The sequence below is a fragment of the Chiroxiphia lanceolata genome, chromosome 8 (genome assembly GCF_009829145.1).
Source record: "Chiroxiphia lanceolata isolate bChiLan1 chromosome 8, bChiLan1.pri, whole genome shotgun sequence".
Taxonomy (NCBI): domain Eukaryota; kingdom Metazoa; phylum Chordata; class Aves; order Passeriformes; family Pipridae; genus Chiroxiphia; species Chiroxiphia lanceolata.
The window spans coordinates 1,453,459-1,471,615 of NC_045644.1; the positions used below are offsets into that span (position 1 = coordinate 1,453,459).

An 18,157-nucleotide genomic window follows, 5' to 3' on the forward strand; every position below is an offset into this window, starting at 1 on the left:
GCAATAAATATATGGAACAGGTTGTAAGTTTAAAAAGGCACTGCTTAAAGAGGAGTTCCTTCCTGGAAAGATGTTATCGAGCCCTATTCAAGCAGGATTTCTGGAGCACAGGCTTGCATTCTTACTTTGGAAGAATGGGAAGCAGGTCTCCTACAGTCAGTGTAATTCACAGCTGTGCAAATTAATTTGAGGGAACTGGTAAGGAATGTGGGAATTTAGAACATTCAGATATGGGGAGGCCACGTTCTTTCTTTAATTCTCATGTACTTCAAAGTGTGTGACAGTTGGGAACATTTCTGACAAAAGAATCTTCCTTTTGGAGAACGAAGTTTTGTCAAAAATTAAAGGGTTTGCAAGAAAGTGTCTTCCTAAAAGAAGAAAAAAAAAAGATTTGATTTTTCTAACTTCTTATTGACACTATAGAAACATCACTTTAATGAAGTAAAGAGTGTCAATTTACCATACCTGCTCTGTTCCAGTGATACAATATCTTAATACTCTATTTGATATGTTCCATGATAATGTTTTGACGTTAAAGAACTGAGATGACTCAAATGTTATCACAAAGAAATGGTTTAATTTGTTTAAATCAGAGTTTTTGTAGAACTTTGGGATACTGACTCTCAGCTCCAGTTTGGAGGAAGGTTCCACTGAGAGCTGCAGTGTTTTCAGAAGGGTGATAACCTTGATTCTCCACAGCTCTGTTCAAAAGGTTGGTCTCCCATAGCAATCACTGATGCTGAAGTGTTGCAGTCAGTTTTTTTCTATCAGCTACACCACTGATGGACAAAATCTCTCAATGCTTCCCAGATTCAGACATCATAGCCTCTGCCTGTTCCTCCAAGAGAGCTTAGAGATCCAGAAACAGCTTCCAGGGGAGCACAGTGGCTCCACATTCACTTGTTGCATGGTCTCTTCTATTCTTGTTGCCAACTACAATGTCAAATATTATCCAGGCACCTTTCAATTTGAAGCCTCAGTTCTTCTGAACAGCCTGTTGGAATACCCAAGACATGGGAATGCATTCTAAACACACCAAAACTGCCTGGATTTGTGCCAGGAGCGTAGTTTACTTTGAGGTCAAGAATAAGAAGTTAAAATTTTGGGCTGCGCTTAATTGTACTATTTTAGATAATAGCTGGTTTTATTTTTGTAAGATTTACTGTTTTTTTTTTTAATAGATTGCAAATCTTCAGTATACTTTGTATCTCCTGGATTATTTTTTTTGTGACGTAAAAGCCAGCAACCTCTACTTGCTCACTCATCAGCTGCAGATAAACACAATACAGTTAAATACAAAGCATAAAGGAGAGAGACACCATAATAGACAAACTAGAGATGCTTATGCAGGGGAAAACTAAGATGCACTGAGGGAAATTACATCACCAAACAACTCCCTGTTAGCATGTGCAGCAGTGAATTGTACACCCAGTACATGTGAACTGGCCCAAAAAACCCAGAGACAACTTGTTGGAGTAATCTCAAATATGCATTAAGAATACCCAGGGGAGGATTGAAGGCAGAGTTGTATGGAGAATGCCACAGACTGGGGGTGCCTACTGGAGACTAACAGAAAAAGTAAAGGCCTGTTTTTTCAGTTTGGTTAAGGTCCTTTGAATGTGCTCTGACTAGGCATAAAGGTAGCTTATGTAAAGACTTCTTTATATTCCTAGAGTGGTACCAAAATGGCCTTGGCATATGATAGTTAAGCCCTGAGGATCAATCTTCAAAGACTAATCCCTTAGTTTCCTCTGTCCCTTCAGGGCAGTGGATGTTATTAAAGCATACTATTAACAGTATTATGAACATATAAAATCTGTTGTTAAAGTTATGTTTCAGCCATTTATCAGTATTTACAGCACTACTTGGTCTCTTATTTAAATCATAGGTAGACATCTCTGCAATTAAGTGTTTGTTTATGAACAGTGACTTCTGTAAGCCAATGTTAATAGGACTTTAGATGCCAGCTGTATACAAAATATTTTGCCCTCTGGTCCTCTCTCTGGTAGCCAGATTGCAAAGCCAGCCTGACTCTGCTGGGGAGAAGCTTGCATTTTTGCTTATGAAATTCCCCTCTCTGTGGTTCTGAAGGCTTAAACATGAAATACATCTGCTGTTGATTTCCAAAAAGCAATGGGATGTTTCACACAGCGGTTGTCAGGCTGAGGTATTCGTAGGAACATGCAGATGATTTATGAGCAAACACGCTGTGACAGCGGGGAAGATGGGCACAAAACTCTTATCGTGGTCTGGGACTATTTGGAGCCGTGTTCAAAAAAAGGCTGTGGGAGATAAAGGCAGATTAGCATTGATAAGAGGAGCTGTGTAACATGATTCTCTTTTGAGGGCATGTTATGGACTTTTTGTTATATTTTATAAAAGAGAGCCTCTCAGAGGCATTGCATCCCAGTGGATGGTACACACCCACCTGCTTTGGAAAACCCACCCCTCATACCCTGCACATTTTCCTTGGGCTGACATAGAAGGGGATCCATAAAGAGGTTCCTGATGGTCTTGTAAGTGCTTGTTTTAAGCACAGGTTGGTCAGGAGCATCATCTAAGATCTTGTAAAAATAAAACAGGGTTCATGGTTTGGGTTTTTTTTCTGCTCTGCCAGAGGAGGAGGGCAGGATGAAGGGAAGAGAGCAAGCAGTGATTTTAATTCTTTGAAAACAAGCTGGTATTATTTGTTAGTGCAGCTGAGTGTAGGTGGCACTAATATGAAAGAAGAATAGTGAACCTGGGAGAACTTCCATGTGAAACAGGTCTAATAAGGGTGAAACTCTTTGCCTCGGGGTCTAAATGTGTTAGACATGAAAAATGCCTAGGGGAAAACAATGGGCTGATAAGTTTTATTCATGCTGTCTCATTAGGAAGAGGCGCTGTAGGAAAATAAGCAGATTAAAATTGGTATTCTTTTCCTTCAGAAATACATGGTTAAACTCTGGGACTCCCACCCACATGAGGCATGCAGGTACCCAACAGTTCAGGGCATTTGCCAGGATCATAAGAACAGCCTGAATTTAAGTAACATAGATTCTTAAAAAGAAGGAGAAAAATTGTTTGGAAGCAGTACACCTTCATGTTTTGTTAACCATGTCTAATTAACAGAATGGAGAGGAACATTCCTGCTTTTCAAATATATTAGAAACAGTTTTCCAAGATCTTCCTCTGAAACTGCCTTTGGTCTGTCCTGTACTGGACAGACCTTAATGTAATATGGCAATTCCATATATACTCTCTCTCTATATATATATATATATCTATATCTATCTGTCTATAACACCTTGATGGGAGAGAGTGAGTAAAAGAAGCATGGCAAGGGGAAGAGGAGAAGAAACATAGATATCTTTTGAGTTGAAATGGGATGCTAACCATGATTTTTTGACTTTTAATATTTTTTTGAGTTTGTTTCACTGCTTTCACGTGCTGTGCAATGAAGGCCTTGCATTCCAAGCATACAGAGCTCTGTACTCTTGTTGGGAAGGCCTTGGATGACAACCTGGCTACTGTTGCCAAACAGAAGACACCAGCTGTAGTCATCCTCCAGTGATTTGTGGGTAGTTTACCTAAACTGGGTTAGCTAGGTTGCAGTTAGTACAGTTGGAGGCATTGAAATTTTAGGCTGTCTTGGGTTAGGGATGTGATGCTGGCTTATCAACTTGAGCAAGAACAGAGCAACAGTAGGAAGCCAGCTTAGCCATGCTTAAAAGCCACCTTGCATGGTGGTGTGAGGCACAAATGCAATATGCTACAGGCATGATGCTGGAATGAATTCACCCAGCAATATGTTTTACCCTGTGCTGTGAAATATCTTTAATCAGCAGAGCAGGAGCATGGCTTGGTGCTGTCCTCAGCAGTATTAAAGGGCTCAGCACCTTGGCTGCTTCATCTTCTTCTTCAGCTCCTTCCTCTTTCTCTGATTTTTCACGTAATTTTGGACAAGCCACTTAATATCTCACAGGCTCAATAATGTGCAGGTATTTTCCTGTCTCCTGTCAGTGATAGGAGAGTAAGTATATCATGAATAATGGAGGGGGAAAAAAGCAGGCACTTTAGGCTACGGGTAGCTCCTGCTTGCAAATGTTTTACATGTGTGCCTCTGGTTATGTCTCTCTCCTTGCAGGCAGAGATCAGAGCTAGATTTGCCATGTGGCATCACAAGATGATATGAAAAAAGCCATGTATTTTTCAGTAGGTAAGATGTAGAGCAAATGCTTTTGTTTCCTGCAGGACTGGTTGACATGTTGGAGAATTAGCTTCAACCCTCAGTTTGCAAATGCTGAGTTGTTAAGTGCATGCCAGGGAGCAGAGCTGAGATTTCCTGCTTTTGCTGGCAGCTCACCTTTCATCAGCAGCAGCAAACCAAGATTTTAAAGCAGTCAGACCCTCCAACCCCACATGATGGAACTCACATCTAATACATGGCCCGCCTGTCAAGTCTTGCCCTGAGAAGCTGCCTTGAAGATTGCAAATCCTGGACAGAATAGGTGGTGCAAAGGCAGCAATCAAGACAACGTGTGAAAAGCTTCCCTCTGCAACCTGCACAATGACTGACCTATTCAGAGAAACCTCCCCTTTTAGCTTTTAGCTCTGCTAGACAATTTACTCTGTCTCAGCTGTCTCACTGCATTATGTCCTTCAAACCCCCCAGAATGAACGTTTGGAGCCAGCAAACCCTGCTGGCTCCACGAGAAGAGCCGGGAGCGGAAAGGTCAGGTCGATTAAAGCACTTGATCAGAATCTTTAACATAAAGACGTCACAGGCAAAGCAGCAACGCTACTTCACGCTCAGCTAAGAGCAAATGATTCATCAGGCAAGGCTGCTTATTTTTGGAGGATGGCCACAAAAGAGGAGAGAACACGCTGGCTGTATCGATCACGGTTGTAACAGGGGACCGCAGAGCCCTCCTCCGGTTTGGATGGAAATTTAATGTCGGAAATACATCATCCAATGTAAATGTATCGATATGTGTTTTACGTCGAGTGGATTTTAAAAGCGTTCTGGCCCAGCTTAGCGGGATCCTTTCGCCCCTGCACAAATCTCAGAGCTGTCACTTCGAGCCAAGGGCTGTTTTGCAATGGTCTGCACTGCTTGATGCTGTGCTGAGATGCAACCATTTTGTGAGGACTTCTGTGACGGTGGCTGGAGAAGCAGGTGTGCTCTGAAATCTCCAGTGCTTGGGCCCGGAAGGTCCCACCTTCAGTGGTGAAGATGTACCAGTGTTGAACAGAGGCACCCTAAAGGATACTTTCATCTGGCTTACTCCCACTGCCTCCTGTGTCCAGAAATGTTTGGAATTACTGTTGGAGCAGGCACTGCTGCCCAAGCAGCTGCACAGCCCCAGAGCAGAGAGCTCCTGGCTGTCCTGCTGCAGCACCCCTGTCTGTCAGATCCTTGGGAAGAGCAGAGCAGGTCCCTGCAGTGGCAGAGGCAGCAACCAGGAATGAGTGGCACATGTTTGTACATGGAGGTGGGATGATTTACTCTAGAAGCTGACAGCCTGAGGAAGGGATCCAGAAATCCAGATTCAAACCCTGTAACTGTCAAAGGGGGATCATTCAGCTCTAACACCAGTCCAGCAGTTTCCCTCCTTGCTTTCCCCTTCCTTCCCATCCCTCCCCGAGTGCTAGATAATATGTACTTAATTCATTTAATTCCCGTGGAGCTTTGACATCAATGCACAGAACTCAGAGTTTATAAGAGTTCTTAGCAGCCAGGAGGGCCAACTATGTCCTGGGGTGCCTCAGGCACAGCACTACCCGAAGAGGAGAAGAGGGGCAAGCAGAGGGGACAGCCTGGCACACAGGAGCTGCTGGGCAGGCTTGCAAGAGTGGGCTTTTGGGAGATGAAAGTCAGTGAGGACCCTTTGGGCTGCTGAATCCAAGCCCTGTGGTCACTGGCAGCCAGAGCAGAGCCACGTGCCTCAGGAACTGGTGAACAGATGATCACAGTGCTCACCCCAGCCCACAAAATGCTTCTCAGCACCTTGTGTGCGTAAGACCCTCAGCGTGCAAGAGCAAGGGAGCAGGACAGCCTCTCTGATGCTGTGGCTGGAGGGATGGGAAAGGAAATGACTTTAGCAGCACTGTTTGGGATGCACTGAAGAGGGGGGGTAGGAGCAGAATTCATTACAGACCCAGAGGGTACATCTGTGTTGCATAATACTATATGGTGTGAAGGCAGTCACAGCTCTCTGTGCTTTGCTGGAGTCTAATTCCTGGAAAGGGTCTCAAGGTTGTACTTCTGATTGTCTAAACAAGCTACTTCCTTTATGGCTAGTGCAGGTAACTCTGCTCTACACTGCATACTGTAGAAATGCAATCAGTTTCTGTGATTAAGAAGTTTTAAAATAACTCAAGGCAGGCTCTGTGATGGAAAAACCATGGGCCACCAAATGCAAAGGAATAAAATTGACATGCAAAAGAAGCACTCCTATGCCAAAGGTTCTGTGTGATCAGAAACACCCCACAGAGTGCAATACTCGGCATTTTTTTCTGAGGCTCAAGTTTCCTCTGTGGTGGTCTGCTACCTTTTGAGTCAATTCTCTCCTAATTTAGCCTGCAATGTCATGTGGGACCTAACACATCCTCAGCCTGCAACTGTGACTCTACCAGCCCCTCTACAAAATTAACTCAGCTCTGAATTAGTCATTTGGTGTGCCAGTGCATGTAAAATAGACTCAAGTGAGTCAGATTTTGTGTGCAGGGACTGAACTGCAGCACAGACAGAGACTTGGAGAATCCCAGCCTGCAGCTGGGCTGTCTCATCCACAGGGATAGTCCCAGCAAGGAGCAAGGTGAGGTTTGCTGGAAACACTGCCTTTGCTGGTCAGAGCCCCCTGGGCAGCTCAGATGTGGCACCCAGAGATGCCAGGGGTGCCTGCAGCAAGGTGTTTATGGAGGGATGTTGATGAGGGAGATTCATCAGCATGGAAAGGCTCAGGGTCTCGTTCAACCAGAGCTGGAGGAAACCAGCTGGGTCATGCCCCTTGAGAACAGTTCAGTTCAGGAGATCTGGAGGAGGACTGAGAAGGAGGAAAAAGAACCAGTAAGAGATGTTTTCCTCATGAGACCATTATGTTAATTTTCTCCCACTGTTCTCCTGTGGAAGCAGCAGTGGCCAGAGTGTGTAACAGCAGCAGTAATTCCATGTTATCAGTACCTGTAATGGGAGGCAGGGGGGATGGTGGTAATTGAATTTTTGTCTTCAGTCTCCAGCACTTCTTTTGCGATGGAGTCAGGACTTATCCCAAAACCAGAAGGGGGATATCCAGGTTGGAAAGGTGTGGGCTGTAATTTTACAAGATTATTTGACTTGTGTGAAATGGCTGTTGGTTGGGGCAGAGGTGATGTTGGAGATGCTTGGTCAGCACTGTCATCTGAACTGGACCTGGTGGGCCACAAACCTGGACTCCCAACTTTTAGCAATCTGATCTTCTGCCAGATGCCACCTCCTTGGTCTGGTTAAGGCCAAACAAGCTCAGACTTATCTGTATCATAGAATCATAGAATGTTTGGGGTTGGAAGGGACCTTAAAGCTCATCATGTTCCAACCCCCCTGCCATGGGCAGGGACACCTTCCACTATCCCAGGTTGCTCCAAGCCCCGTCCAACCTGGCCTTGGACACTTCCAGGGGTCTACCTGTTCATGAACCCCCAGTGTCTCAGCTTTAATTATTACTGGTATCCATAAGAACTGTGACTGGGCTGGTGAACTCTGGGTGTGACTATGGCCCCTAAAGCAATCTAATCCTGACATTTCTTTCTCTGCAGGGGGTGGAGGGAAACGCAAAGGCAAAAGCAAAAAGTGGAAGGAAATCCTGAAATTCCCTCACATTAGCCAGTGTGAAGATCTCCGAAGAACCATAGGTAAGAGCCTTTCCCTTCTTTGGAAGTATTGCACAAATAAAACTCAGTACCTACCTACCAGGACCGTTGTGGCTGTAAAAAGACATTCAGAAATGAGTCCCCTCATCACATCCTGCATTCCCTTCTAATAGGGAGCTCTTTATCAGGGAGGAAATGAGACTTGCTGATTGTAGTTGAAGGTCAGTATTAATTATAGTCTGGATATGATGTTTGAAGCAACAGGCACTACCTCTGCCAGGCTCAGCAGCACCATCCTCTATTCAAACCACGACCATGACACTGCTTTATGTAGGTTTTTATAGGACATGTACAAATTTTTTTAACTTAATTTGTTTTATCTGCGTGGGCCAAACACTGCAGATTTGGAAGGGAGCTTGCAATGGCCATTTTCGTAGCACTGCCTTTCTCCTGCTCATACCTGCCAAATTTTAGCATTTTTTTGGCTGCTGCCTTGGCAAACAAGGCTAGCAACTATCTCCTTGTGCATTCTCCTCTGGAAAGCCCAGCATTACTGGTCTCACCACAAAAGGTTAACTTCAGCATTTGAGGCTTCTTTTCTCCCCTGCACATCAAATCCAGCCACTGGCAAGGAATGAATGAAAGGCAAGAATCTGGAACAACTGAGATAAGAGGCAGCATAATTTGTCTAACTCGGGTGAACTCCTGGGGTCTGAGTGACAGTGCCCTGGCACTATTTACCTTAGAAATTCACAGTGTGTTTATGCAGAGAAAATATGTGGAATGTTTTGAAAGTCTTTTCATGGTCTCCTTCAGTAAAATTTTCTCCCCTCATCTTGTGCTGCAGACCTAAAAGGAGGTAAAGAAAAGAGGGGAGGCAGCAGAAGAGGGTGTAGGTTTTCCCCAGTTTATGGTCAGTCAACAAACACACAAACCCTGACCAATTTCTGAAGGTACCGAACCTGCTGGAAGCAAATCTGACTTAATATATTGTAATCTGCAAAAGGAATTCTCCCTGTAGTTCTATTAGCCATGGTTTCTGCAGGGGGGAAATGGCTCCAGATAAAATGCTGCTCTTTACGAAGGTGTAGTATCCTAAAATGAGTGGTCTCAAAAAAGTTAAGTCTGCCAATTATTTCAGTTTCTGAAATGCTGTTTCTGGCTTTTTTTTTTCTCTTCTCTGTGTGTGTGTGTGTGTGTGAGCTTTGTCCTAAATGTAATTTAGTTTGAATTTTTTGCATGAGTGATTTGGTGAAGTAACTGGCCCTTGTGTGATCTCTGGATGGACTTGGCTTCATGACAATGATTACCTGTTGACTGGGAATTTTAGCAACTGACTTTTCCACAGTGGGAAATAAGGTCCAAATCCTTGTTCTGTGACTCTGATTTTTATTGAGTGGCTTTCCTGCTGAGCTGGATGTGATTACACAGGGAATGAGGCACTGCTAAGCCTGAGTGAGGTCATCTGCCCTTGCTGGCTCTACCATTTTCAGTTGATCCAGCTGAGGTTGAAACATCCCAGAAAAAGAGTTGTCTGAACTCCTCCTTGCTCACACGGGGTACCTGACACACCTTGGATGGGTGGCTCTATAGCCTTAAGTGGTTTGCATGTGTGTGGTTGGTCTGAGGTGCTCAGGAGGGATCTGTTCATGTGCAGATCCCTTGCTCTGGGCAACCAGGAACAAGTACCTGTCGTGTCAGTCTGGTCTTAAACTGCTTCTTTTACTGCCTCTGCTGAGGAAGAACCATTTCCTTGGCTTTAACTCTTCATTTTCTGCAAGTCATTTAAAAGGTTCTCAGGATTTCAGATCTCACGTGTTTCCAGAGGTGATTTTATCAGGGAATGTACCGAAAAATCTTCCTTGGACCATCAGCTGAATTACTGTGTGGCTTGCAGGGAATTCAGCTTTTTGGTGTGTCTGCCCATCAGTCCCTCCCCTAACAATTTCTTAACCCACTAGTCAGTGCTAATAATGAAACAGAGACCCCAAAAAGGCTTTTTCCTCCAAGGCCAGGTTGGATGGGGCTTTTAGTGGAAGGTCCCTGCCCACGGCAGGGGGATTGGAACTAGGTGATCTTTCCAACCTTCCAATCCAGACCATGATTCTATGATTCTAAACTTTGTACAAGGAAAAGGCTGCAGCCTAATTCAGTTTGCTTAGAGACCAAGACAAATATGGGCAGGTTCTGCTCCTCACAGACCTCTTTGCTGCCTGTTCACCTCCCAGCACTTTTGGTCAGACAGAGTCTTGCCACTTTGGTTAAAAAGAAAATCACACCAAGTCTTGGAGTGTTGCATGAGCTGGAGCTCCAGGCTGTTGAGGTTTTGTTGTACTCCTCTTCTCTGGATGCTTCCCAAGAGCCTCCAGGGAAAGGCTCAAGGCAGGGGTGGGATGGACTTTTTGATTCAGGCTGAGCATGGGCTGCACAGTGTGGTTTAATGCAACCCTAAGCAATGGGTGGAAAATGCTGCAGTTGTGATTGTGGCAGTGCAGCCTGCATGTGTGTGTAGCTGCCCACATTTGGGTGTAAAAACGTGTGTGCTTTTGCACCCCGCTAAGGTGTACTGAAAAGAGTCTGTGTCTTAAAAAAAATAGTGTAGTGTGAAAAGAAATCTGTGAAAAACAGGAAGGCTGAAATAAACCAAGGGTCTGCGACCTGTGTTGACACAATTATGAGTCAGTTCATACCTTTTGGTTACCTCTGTGTTTACAGGAGACTCTGTGTTTGACTATCCATCATCTGGTGTCTTACTGAAAGACTTGCTTAGTAAAGCCCTTTTTTCCCCTCCTTCTTGTGCACAGAAATAAAAATCAAAACACCTGAGAGAAACACTGCTTTTTGATAAATAAACAAACACTGGAAACATCTTTATTAAAAGTGCCATTTAGCCAAGGAGCTATTTTTTTGGATTGCACTTAAAAGCAACCTCTTTTCTCCTTTCTTTTTTGTCCAAAGTATGCAACACCTTTTGCAGGGAAATTCAGTGGCCTTCATTGTGTGCTAATTAAACAGGCATGGGGAGCAGGGATGCTACACTAATACCTTGACTGGGTTGAGTGAGGCTTGTATACCATGAATGGCTGATATATGTTTCCACTTGCAGCCCTCTTCCTGGCTGTATTTAATTGTATTAAAACAGCCAGCCCTTTCCAGGTGGGAAAATTTCCATATTGGCATTAGAAGCCTTTTCAAGCGACGAAAACTGATGTTTGAGACACTACTTACCATGACTCATGTGATGGATGCTGCTGGTAGGTGAGGTTCTGCTGCCTTTAAAGCTCACAGCTGATAGCTCAGCAAAAGAGGGATGTTTCAGGGGAAGAGAAAAAAATATCAAGGAGCAGCTTTAAAAGCTCCTAGGTTTGGCTCTGCACGAAGAGATGCCTCAAGTTTGAGATACCCACTAGTTTAAAGGACACCAGTAAGCAAAAGTGTAAGAAAAGGTTGCAATTTTAAAGGCCAGAGTGTCGTTTTGATGATAAAAGATTCTGGATGTCTGTAAATACTTCTGAATGACGCAAAAGGTTCTCTTGGTTAAAAGTGTGGAATTTTTATTTATTTTGCTCAGGCCCATTCTGTGCTTTTTTCTTCCGTAAAAAAACTGCTTGGGTGAAAGAGTTGATTATTCTGATCTTTGGCAAATCTGCTTTCACAACTGTCCAAATGCTATATAATAAATCAAGATTATTTTTTTTTTTCTTCCCCCAAACTGCCACAGAATGTGTCTGTGTTTGTTACATAGAGTGATTTGTTGCATTATTGCAGAAAACTTTTTTAACTCCTTCAGTAAATCCATTTCTGGTTGTGTGTTGTGCTCAGATAGAAGAGAAACTCTGAGGATTTCTCGTGTTAAATGTTTATATTTAGTGAAATTTCACAGTCAGAAAGATCAGCCCCATTAATACTAATTTGTCCATTCTTGGTTTAGAAAGAGCAAATAAATCCTTCCTGTGCCATTTAACCTCTTACATGACATTTGCATCCCGTATATCCAGGGTAAAAGTAGCTTGAGCTTCCAATTCTGGCAGGTTCTTTTCAGTGTTGTTAAAAATACAGATCTGTGTGAGAAACCCTTTGTAGAGATGGTGAACAGAGCAAGTGGGACAAAATCAAAACCACAGAGTTCACATGCTCTTTCTTCACACACAACTTTTTACAAAAGCCAGCTCTTTTTTTTCCCCCTCACTTTTTTCTGGGGTATTGTACTTTCTTCAGACGTGACCAAGACCTTCCCCTACAGGATTTTTTTTAGTCACAGTGGAGTTTATCTACCCAGAGGCACACTGATGGTGCAGGCTCTGCAGTGGGACTCAGACCTACGTAAAGGAGGTTTTCTGAGCTGCCAGATGGGTGCTGATGGCAACCAAGGAGCTGCAGTGTGGACATCAACGACAGAGAGACGCCTGAGTATTTATCAGGCTTCCTAGGAATGCTTTGCAGCCTGCACTGAGCTCCATCCTGTGGCAGAAAGGCTGCTGCTATCCCCGGGTTATCTCATTTAAAGGCAGCTTGGGCCACCCTACTCTGCTTCATGGTGCTGGGATATCTGTCAGGAATCCCCATCAGCGGTTTTTGGGCTTCTTGGCTTCAGGGGTTTGCCAGCACTGCAGGGATAAACACAAGGGTGAGGGGTCTTGGAAAAGCAAAGTGTGATTTTCCAGGCTTGCTCGTGAGGGAATGTTGATTGAGGGATCATGAGCCTCTGTGGGACCCTGCCCTGCTCCGTCTGGGAACGGCGACAGACCCAGGGCTGTGTCTGCTGGGACATGGAATGGGGATAGGATTGGGAATGGAGATGTGGCAGCAAAATACAGCTCCACATGGAGATCCCAGAGCCTGAGACTGTGTGGTGGTGTCACATATAAAGTTCAGGCACTGAAAGTGGGAAAGAGAAGTCATCAAAGACCAGGCTGATCAAAACCACGAAGCAGTAGCCCATTTTCTCTCCACTGACTCCTTCACTCCTGATGTTTACAGTGATTAAAAAGCAAGGTTGGGAAATGTAATCCTGAAGCCAACAAATAGATCAAAGGAAGGAATTGCAGCTTGCCTTCCACTGTAAATAACCAAGCTCAGGTGGTTATAACTTCTGTGATTGTTTTGTAGTATTGGTCTGAATACTACACCTAAGGCTGGTCTCATGTTTTTGGCTAAAACTAGAGTTTAATTTTTGAGAAATTTTTTTTTTTTTAGAAAGCATCATCTTTCCTTGGAAAAAAACCCCACATTCTTATTGGAAATAGTTTTTCAACAAGTAGTCAGGATTCCATGGCATGACATAACAGCAAGGGGAATTGTGTCCTGTTTGCTTTCCAAATATACATTCTATATAATTGTTACACTGTTAATTGAGATGTGTCTGTAGGGAAATTCATATCATTTAAGGCCCAAGCTGATAAATGGGCTCACAAAGAATTATCCATCTACAGAGGGTGTCCCTTTAATCTGCATCAGCCCTGGGGTCACCAGGCTGGTTGTGGCAGGGCAATGTGGATAATCCCATGGATGGTGGAGCAGTTCCTAAAGAAAAACCTCCCTGGATGAGTTATCCTCCGTGGTGGTTGTCTGCAGGGCGAGTACAGAAAGAGCAGAGAGAGAGGAACCCAAGAAGGACTGAAAACAAAGTTGGAAGGACTGCTGAGAGCTGTGGAGAGGATTTATTGCTCTGGAAAAACTTATGCAGATTTTTTTTGGATAAAGTTAATGCAGAAAAAACCCTCGAACTGATTCATTTCTAAAGAAGAGAGAAAGTCCTTCCCCTTGACAGTGCCCATTCCATACACTTCTCTTCCCCTCACTTTATCTTTCCCTTCCCTCTGCAGCAGACAGAACTTTCCCCTCTCTTCCTTGAGCCAGCAGGTCTCTGTTGCTCCTTGGAAGCACAGTTTATGTAATCTTTCCAGCATAGACCTTGCCTTCAGGGTTGCCCTACAGTTTCTTGGATGTGACGTCCTGTCCCATATCATGAATACATCTAAATTAAATTAGATACTCTTCAGGGGCAGGAACTGGCCACATGATAGAAGCTGTTCCAGCACATGAAATGATATGGCTGACGTCAAAACCATACTGTTTGTTTACAAACCCACAGTTGGTTCAGCTCCTTTCTTTAAAATCCTTCAGATTCAACTATAATTCCATCATAAACATAGGTTTCTAGTGCTCTAATGTGGACAAACAGAGCAATGTTTGGTGCCCTTGCAAGATTGGCTGCATCCAGTTTATAGCGATGGGTGGAACTGAGAAAGGTTGGGGGGTTTTTTCCTGCCTTTTTTTTTTTTTTAATGCCATCACAGAAAATATGTGAAAAACAAGCTGTTTTATGCATCTAGTGAGACTCAAGACTAACACTGGGAGAACAGGCTTCTTGCAGGCTGCTCGTGCTTGACAGCTTCCAGGCCGGGAAGGGGACGCAGGGGAAATGAGTTGAAATGATCTCAGTCCACGTTCTATTTACAGAATTTATTTCACAAGACTTAATCCATTAAGTATTACCTTGGCAGGGTCAACCCAGAAAGAAACCAAGAAAGATGTTGCTATTCTCCCATAAAGAACGGGCAGCAAATCCACATCTCCCTACCCAACAGCGAGCCCACCCTCGTCACCGTTCAGCAGAAAGCCTCCTAAGGAACAAATATTGTCACTAAACCTCTGTATTTGTGTTTTGTGGCAGAGGCAAACTAGCCTTTGCAAATTGAGAAGGAAAAAAAAGAAATGCCACGACACACTTGGAATTACTTTCCATGCAGTGTTACGCAGGAAAGGAATTAGAGGAGGATGTATCCTTTAAAAGATCCATTTCATCTCTCACTGAAAATAGAAGTAGATATTGTGAGCTGCAGGGTTTTTCATTATCTTATTAGGTAACATGAGTCATTAAGCCTAATTAATACTTATGCAGTGATTTGGAATTGTAAAATGGTATAGAAGTGCTCACGGGTCCTGTTAAGTGGTAGTACTTGGTTGTTAGGGAAATTTATTTGGAAAGCAATTTAACATTTGCTGGAAATGGGGGATGAGAGGTAGGGCTGCATTTATGGTGAAAACTTGCTCTTCTCTCTGCTGGACTCACTTGTAGCTTTGCTCCTGGTAGTGATGGGGAGGTGGTGGCTCTGCTCAGCTCTGCTGGAGTCAGTGAGAAAGTTTCCCTTAAATTAAGTTGCACAGGAGCCCTCTTATACTGGAAAGAGGGAACTGCAGGGAGGGAAAAGGGAGAGAAAAGATCTATCAGACCTGCATTATAGGGATGCTGTGAAGTGAACAGCCTGGAATCCTCACCTTTGGGGATGCACTCAGGCTTTTAGGGAGGGATGGGATTAACCTCAGTTAATGCTTCTTGAGGAAAAGAACTCATTTGGTAGTTGGGAGAGGAAGCATTATTTTGACTTGGCTTCTGCTGGTTATTACAGAGGCCTCTAGGATTGTGGCTGGGCTTTGCTTTGGGCTTTGCTGGGAACAGTCATGCTGCAAGTATGGCAGGCAGAAAATGCTGCAGGTCAGGGTACAGGAACATAAGAGACTGAGCTCTTGATGGAGACATTTTGTAGCAAAACAGCTTTTTTAAAAAAAAAGTGGAGCTGTTATTCTGGTTAAAACTGGAAACCTAATTTTTGTCTCTTTTATTTCCTCCTTCCTTTTTTTTTCATGGAAGAGGGGCAGGAGAAAAAGAAGCATCCTATTCTTTACTTAAAAGCAGAAGATAAGTGGTAATCTTAATTTATATGAAAGTCACCCAAAGACCATAAAATATTTGGACTGAAGCAAAATTCACATTTTTCATCTATTTATCTATCTATCTATCTATCTATGTATCTATGTCTATTTTGAATATCTGCAAAATATAAAAGTAATGTTATACTTCTTTTTTCAACTTTGTCTTGGTAGCACTGCTTTTACTGAAGCACTCTTTTTGCCACAAAGTGTAATTCTTTAGCACGAGGTGCAGTTTTTCCTTTAGTTATGAAGGTCCTTGATCAGTGCACTTCAGTTCCACTGGTTTGTTATCTTTTCTTGACAGTACAAGCATAAATAAATGGATATAAATTCAATATCTCACTTTCAAATATAACTTAGGGCACTGCAAATTATTTTATGGGTCAGCAGGGTTGGGATTCTTACTCCTTGTAAATCTGTGTCTGAGGTGAGACCCCAGATAAAGTGTCTTAGTGGAATTAAGGCCCATTGTTGTCCTTGTGCTGGTGATTTCTGGCTTTCAAGGAGAAGAGAGGTTGTATGCTTTTAGGATGATCCCACACCTAACTTTTAGTTCTGGTTTTAAGGCAAAGTGTGAGAGAACTCACCTGGGAACCTGATTTTTTTGGTGGTTTGGCTGAATCCTTGGAGTCATTGAGAAATTCTATTTATTTTTCAGGAAATCACTATATGCTGCTTTGAAAACACTTTGGAGGTGATAATTGGAAATACTTCTGTGGTCTGTAGATCAGAAATCAGGGCATGGCCATGAATTCTGCTAAATATTGCTATTAAAATAGAACCCCCACTTGGCAGGATCAGAGCAGGAGCTATGAAGCCACTTCTGAATAGAGCTCCTGGTTATGCCAGTACTATTATTTCCTTACTAATCACATTTTTACCATGCTAAACTAATGCCAGGGAATTCTAAGACAAGTAAAATAAAATATTCTGTACCTTAGACTGCTGTCTCTTAGTGGAATAATGGAAGGGATGAGTGAAAGCCCAGTGTAGGGAAGGGAAACAAAATCATAGAGCAGGATGGTATAATCTAAACTATGAAAAATCTCCCAAGTTTGGACAGGGTGGTAGACTGGTATTTGATTTTGTTGAAGAACTCACTGGTAAAGCTCAGTGCAGAAATGGTTCAACAAATAGTCTGAACTCTTATAATCCTTAAAAAAATACGTTATGGACCAAGACATTGAAGTCACAATTAAATTTAGCACATTAAGAAAAACAAGAAGGTTTTACGTTTCCAAAAGAATTACTGATTAATTTCAGAAGATGGGAAGTCTCTATGGTATTCAATGACCCACAAAAAAAGTAGAATCTCAGCAGGTAGCTAGGAAATTCTTTGTACCTGCCAGATTTCCCCATCCTCCAGCCCTGCACCAGCATCATATTTATACAGTGGCACATTGAAGGTCTCTTGACGTCACACTGATTTTCTGAGCTCTCCCTTGGACAAGTTAGGCCAGTGTTGACAGATTGGTGGAGGCTGTTCTCAAGAGCAACAGGACCTGGCTCCACTACATACAAGTATTTGCAATGTTGAAACAGCCCTCTATAAGTAAGTGCTTTCAGGCTTTCGTAACTCCTGCTTCAAAATATATTTGGCATTTGTAAACACGGCTTATGGAGAAACACGGTTTTGAGCACAGGAAGAATTTGGTGTAAGTCACTTCAGAACTATTCTGATCAGTCCAAACAAACAACATTCAGCACTCGAGCACCATGTCCATCGCATCTGACCTTTTGGTGTAGGTAGAGTTTGTCCCATGAGCAGTGACTTCAGCACACTGAGCTTCAAGAGGGGTCTAAGAAATAAGTAGGGACATCCTGCAAAGGTACAATCCTGACTCTAAAATGCCAAAGAGAGAAATGTATGGTGGGGAACTTACCAAATAGCATAAAATATTTATTATTTAATGTGGCAGAGTATGGCATGTTTGTGCTGATCAGCTCTCCAGCAGCTAAAGCCAACTGGCATCCACGCCACTTCAAGCGAGATCCTTTCCAGATCTCTTTGGCTGAACCTGCTAAGCCTGAGCATGAGTAATGAGGTGGGATATCTTTGGGAAGGACCTCTGTGCTGGTGACAGGTTGGGGTCCACGTGGGAGGGAACTGACCTGTCCCTGGGGAGGGAACAGGCCAGCACTGTTGGCTCCTGGAGGCCTCTGTGTGCCCCAGGTCTGTGCCCAAGGAGGACGGAGAATGGAAGACAGGAGAGTGGGTGAGCTGGGGGGAGCAACTGTAGGTAAATAAAAACACATCCCCTTTGCATGGTCAGTAGGAGCATGCCTGAGGCTTGTTCTGCCTGTGAGAGGAGAAAAGACCCAGCATGAAAAGAGCAGCTGTTAAGCAGCCCTAGTTCTGGGAGTGGAGCTCATGACTGTCCTTAGCTCCACGGAGGCTTTCTTCCTCCAAGGTAGGGACTCACCCCTTCAGAGGCTGCTTTCATCCCTGCCCAGGAGACTGTGGGTGTCTGTGGGGCGCCATAACCTCATTATCTTCTGGGGGGGGAAAAACCCAACTTCTAAAAATATTGTCTATGCCAGTATTGTCTATGCCAGTGTGACTATGAATCAGTGGTCAGAGCTGCGAGGGAGAATTACAGCCTTTTCTCCC

The 18,157-nt window shown here is 43.6% G+C and overlaps 1 protein-coding gene across 2 annotated transcripts in view; it reads left to right on the forward strand.

Moving 5' to 3' along the window:
• GRK5 (G protein-coupled receptor kinase 5) overlaps positions 1-18,157 on the forward strand; it is a 156,889-nt gene that overhangs the window by 57,086 nt on the left and 81,646 nt on the right. For both annotated transcript variants that reach the window (XR_004358258.1, XM_032694742.1), the window contains exon 2: positions 7,777-7,872. Coding sequence is in view for 1 of the 2 variants with exons in the window: in XM_032694742.1 (XP_032550633.1) it covers positions 7,777-7,872 (96 nt within the window). In the remaining variant the exon portion in view is untranslated. The remainder of the gene's footprint in view (positions 1-7,776; positions 7,873-18,157) is intronic.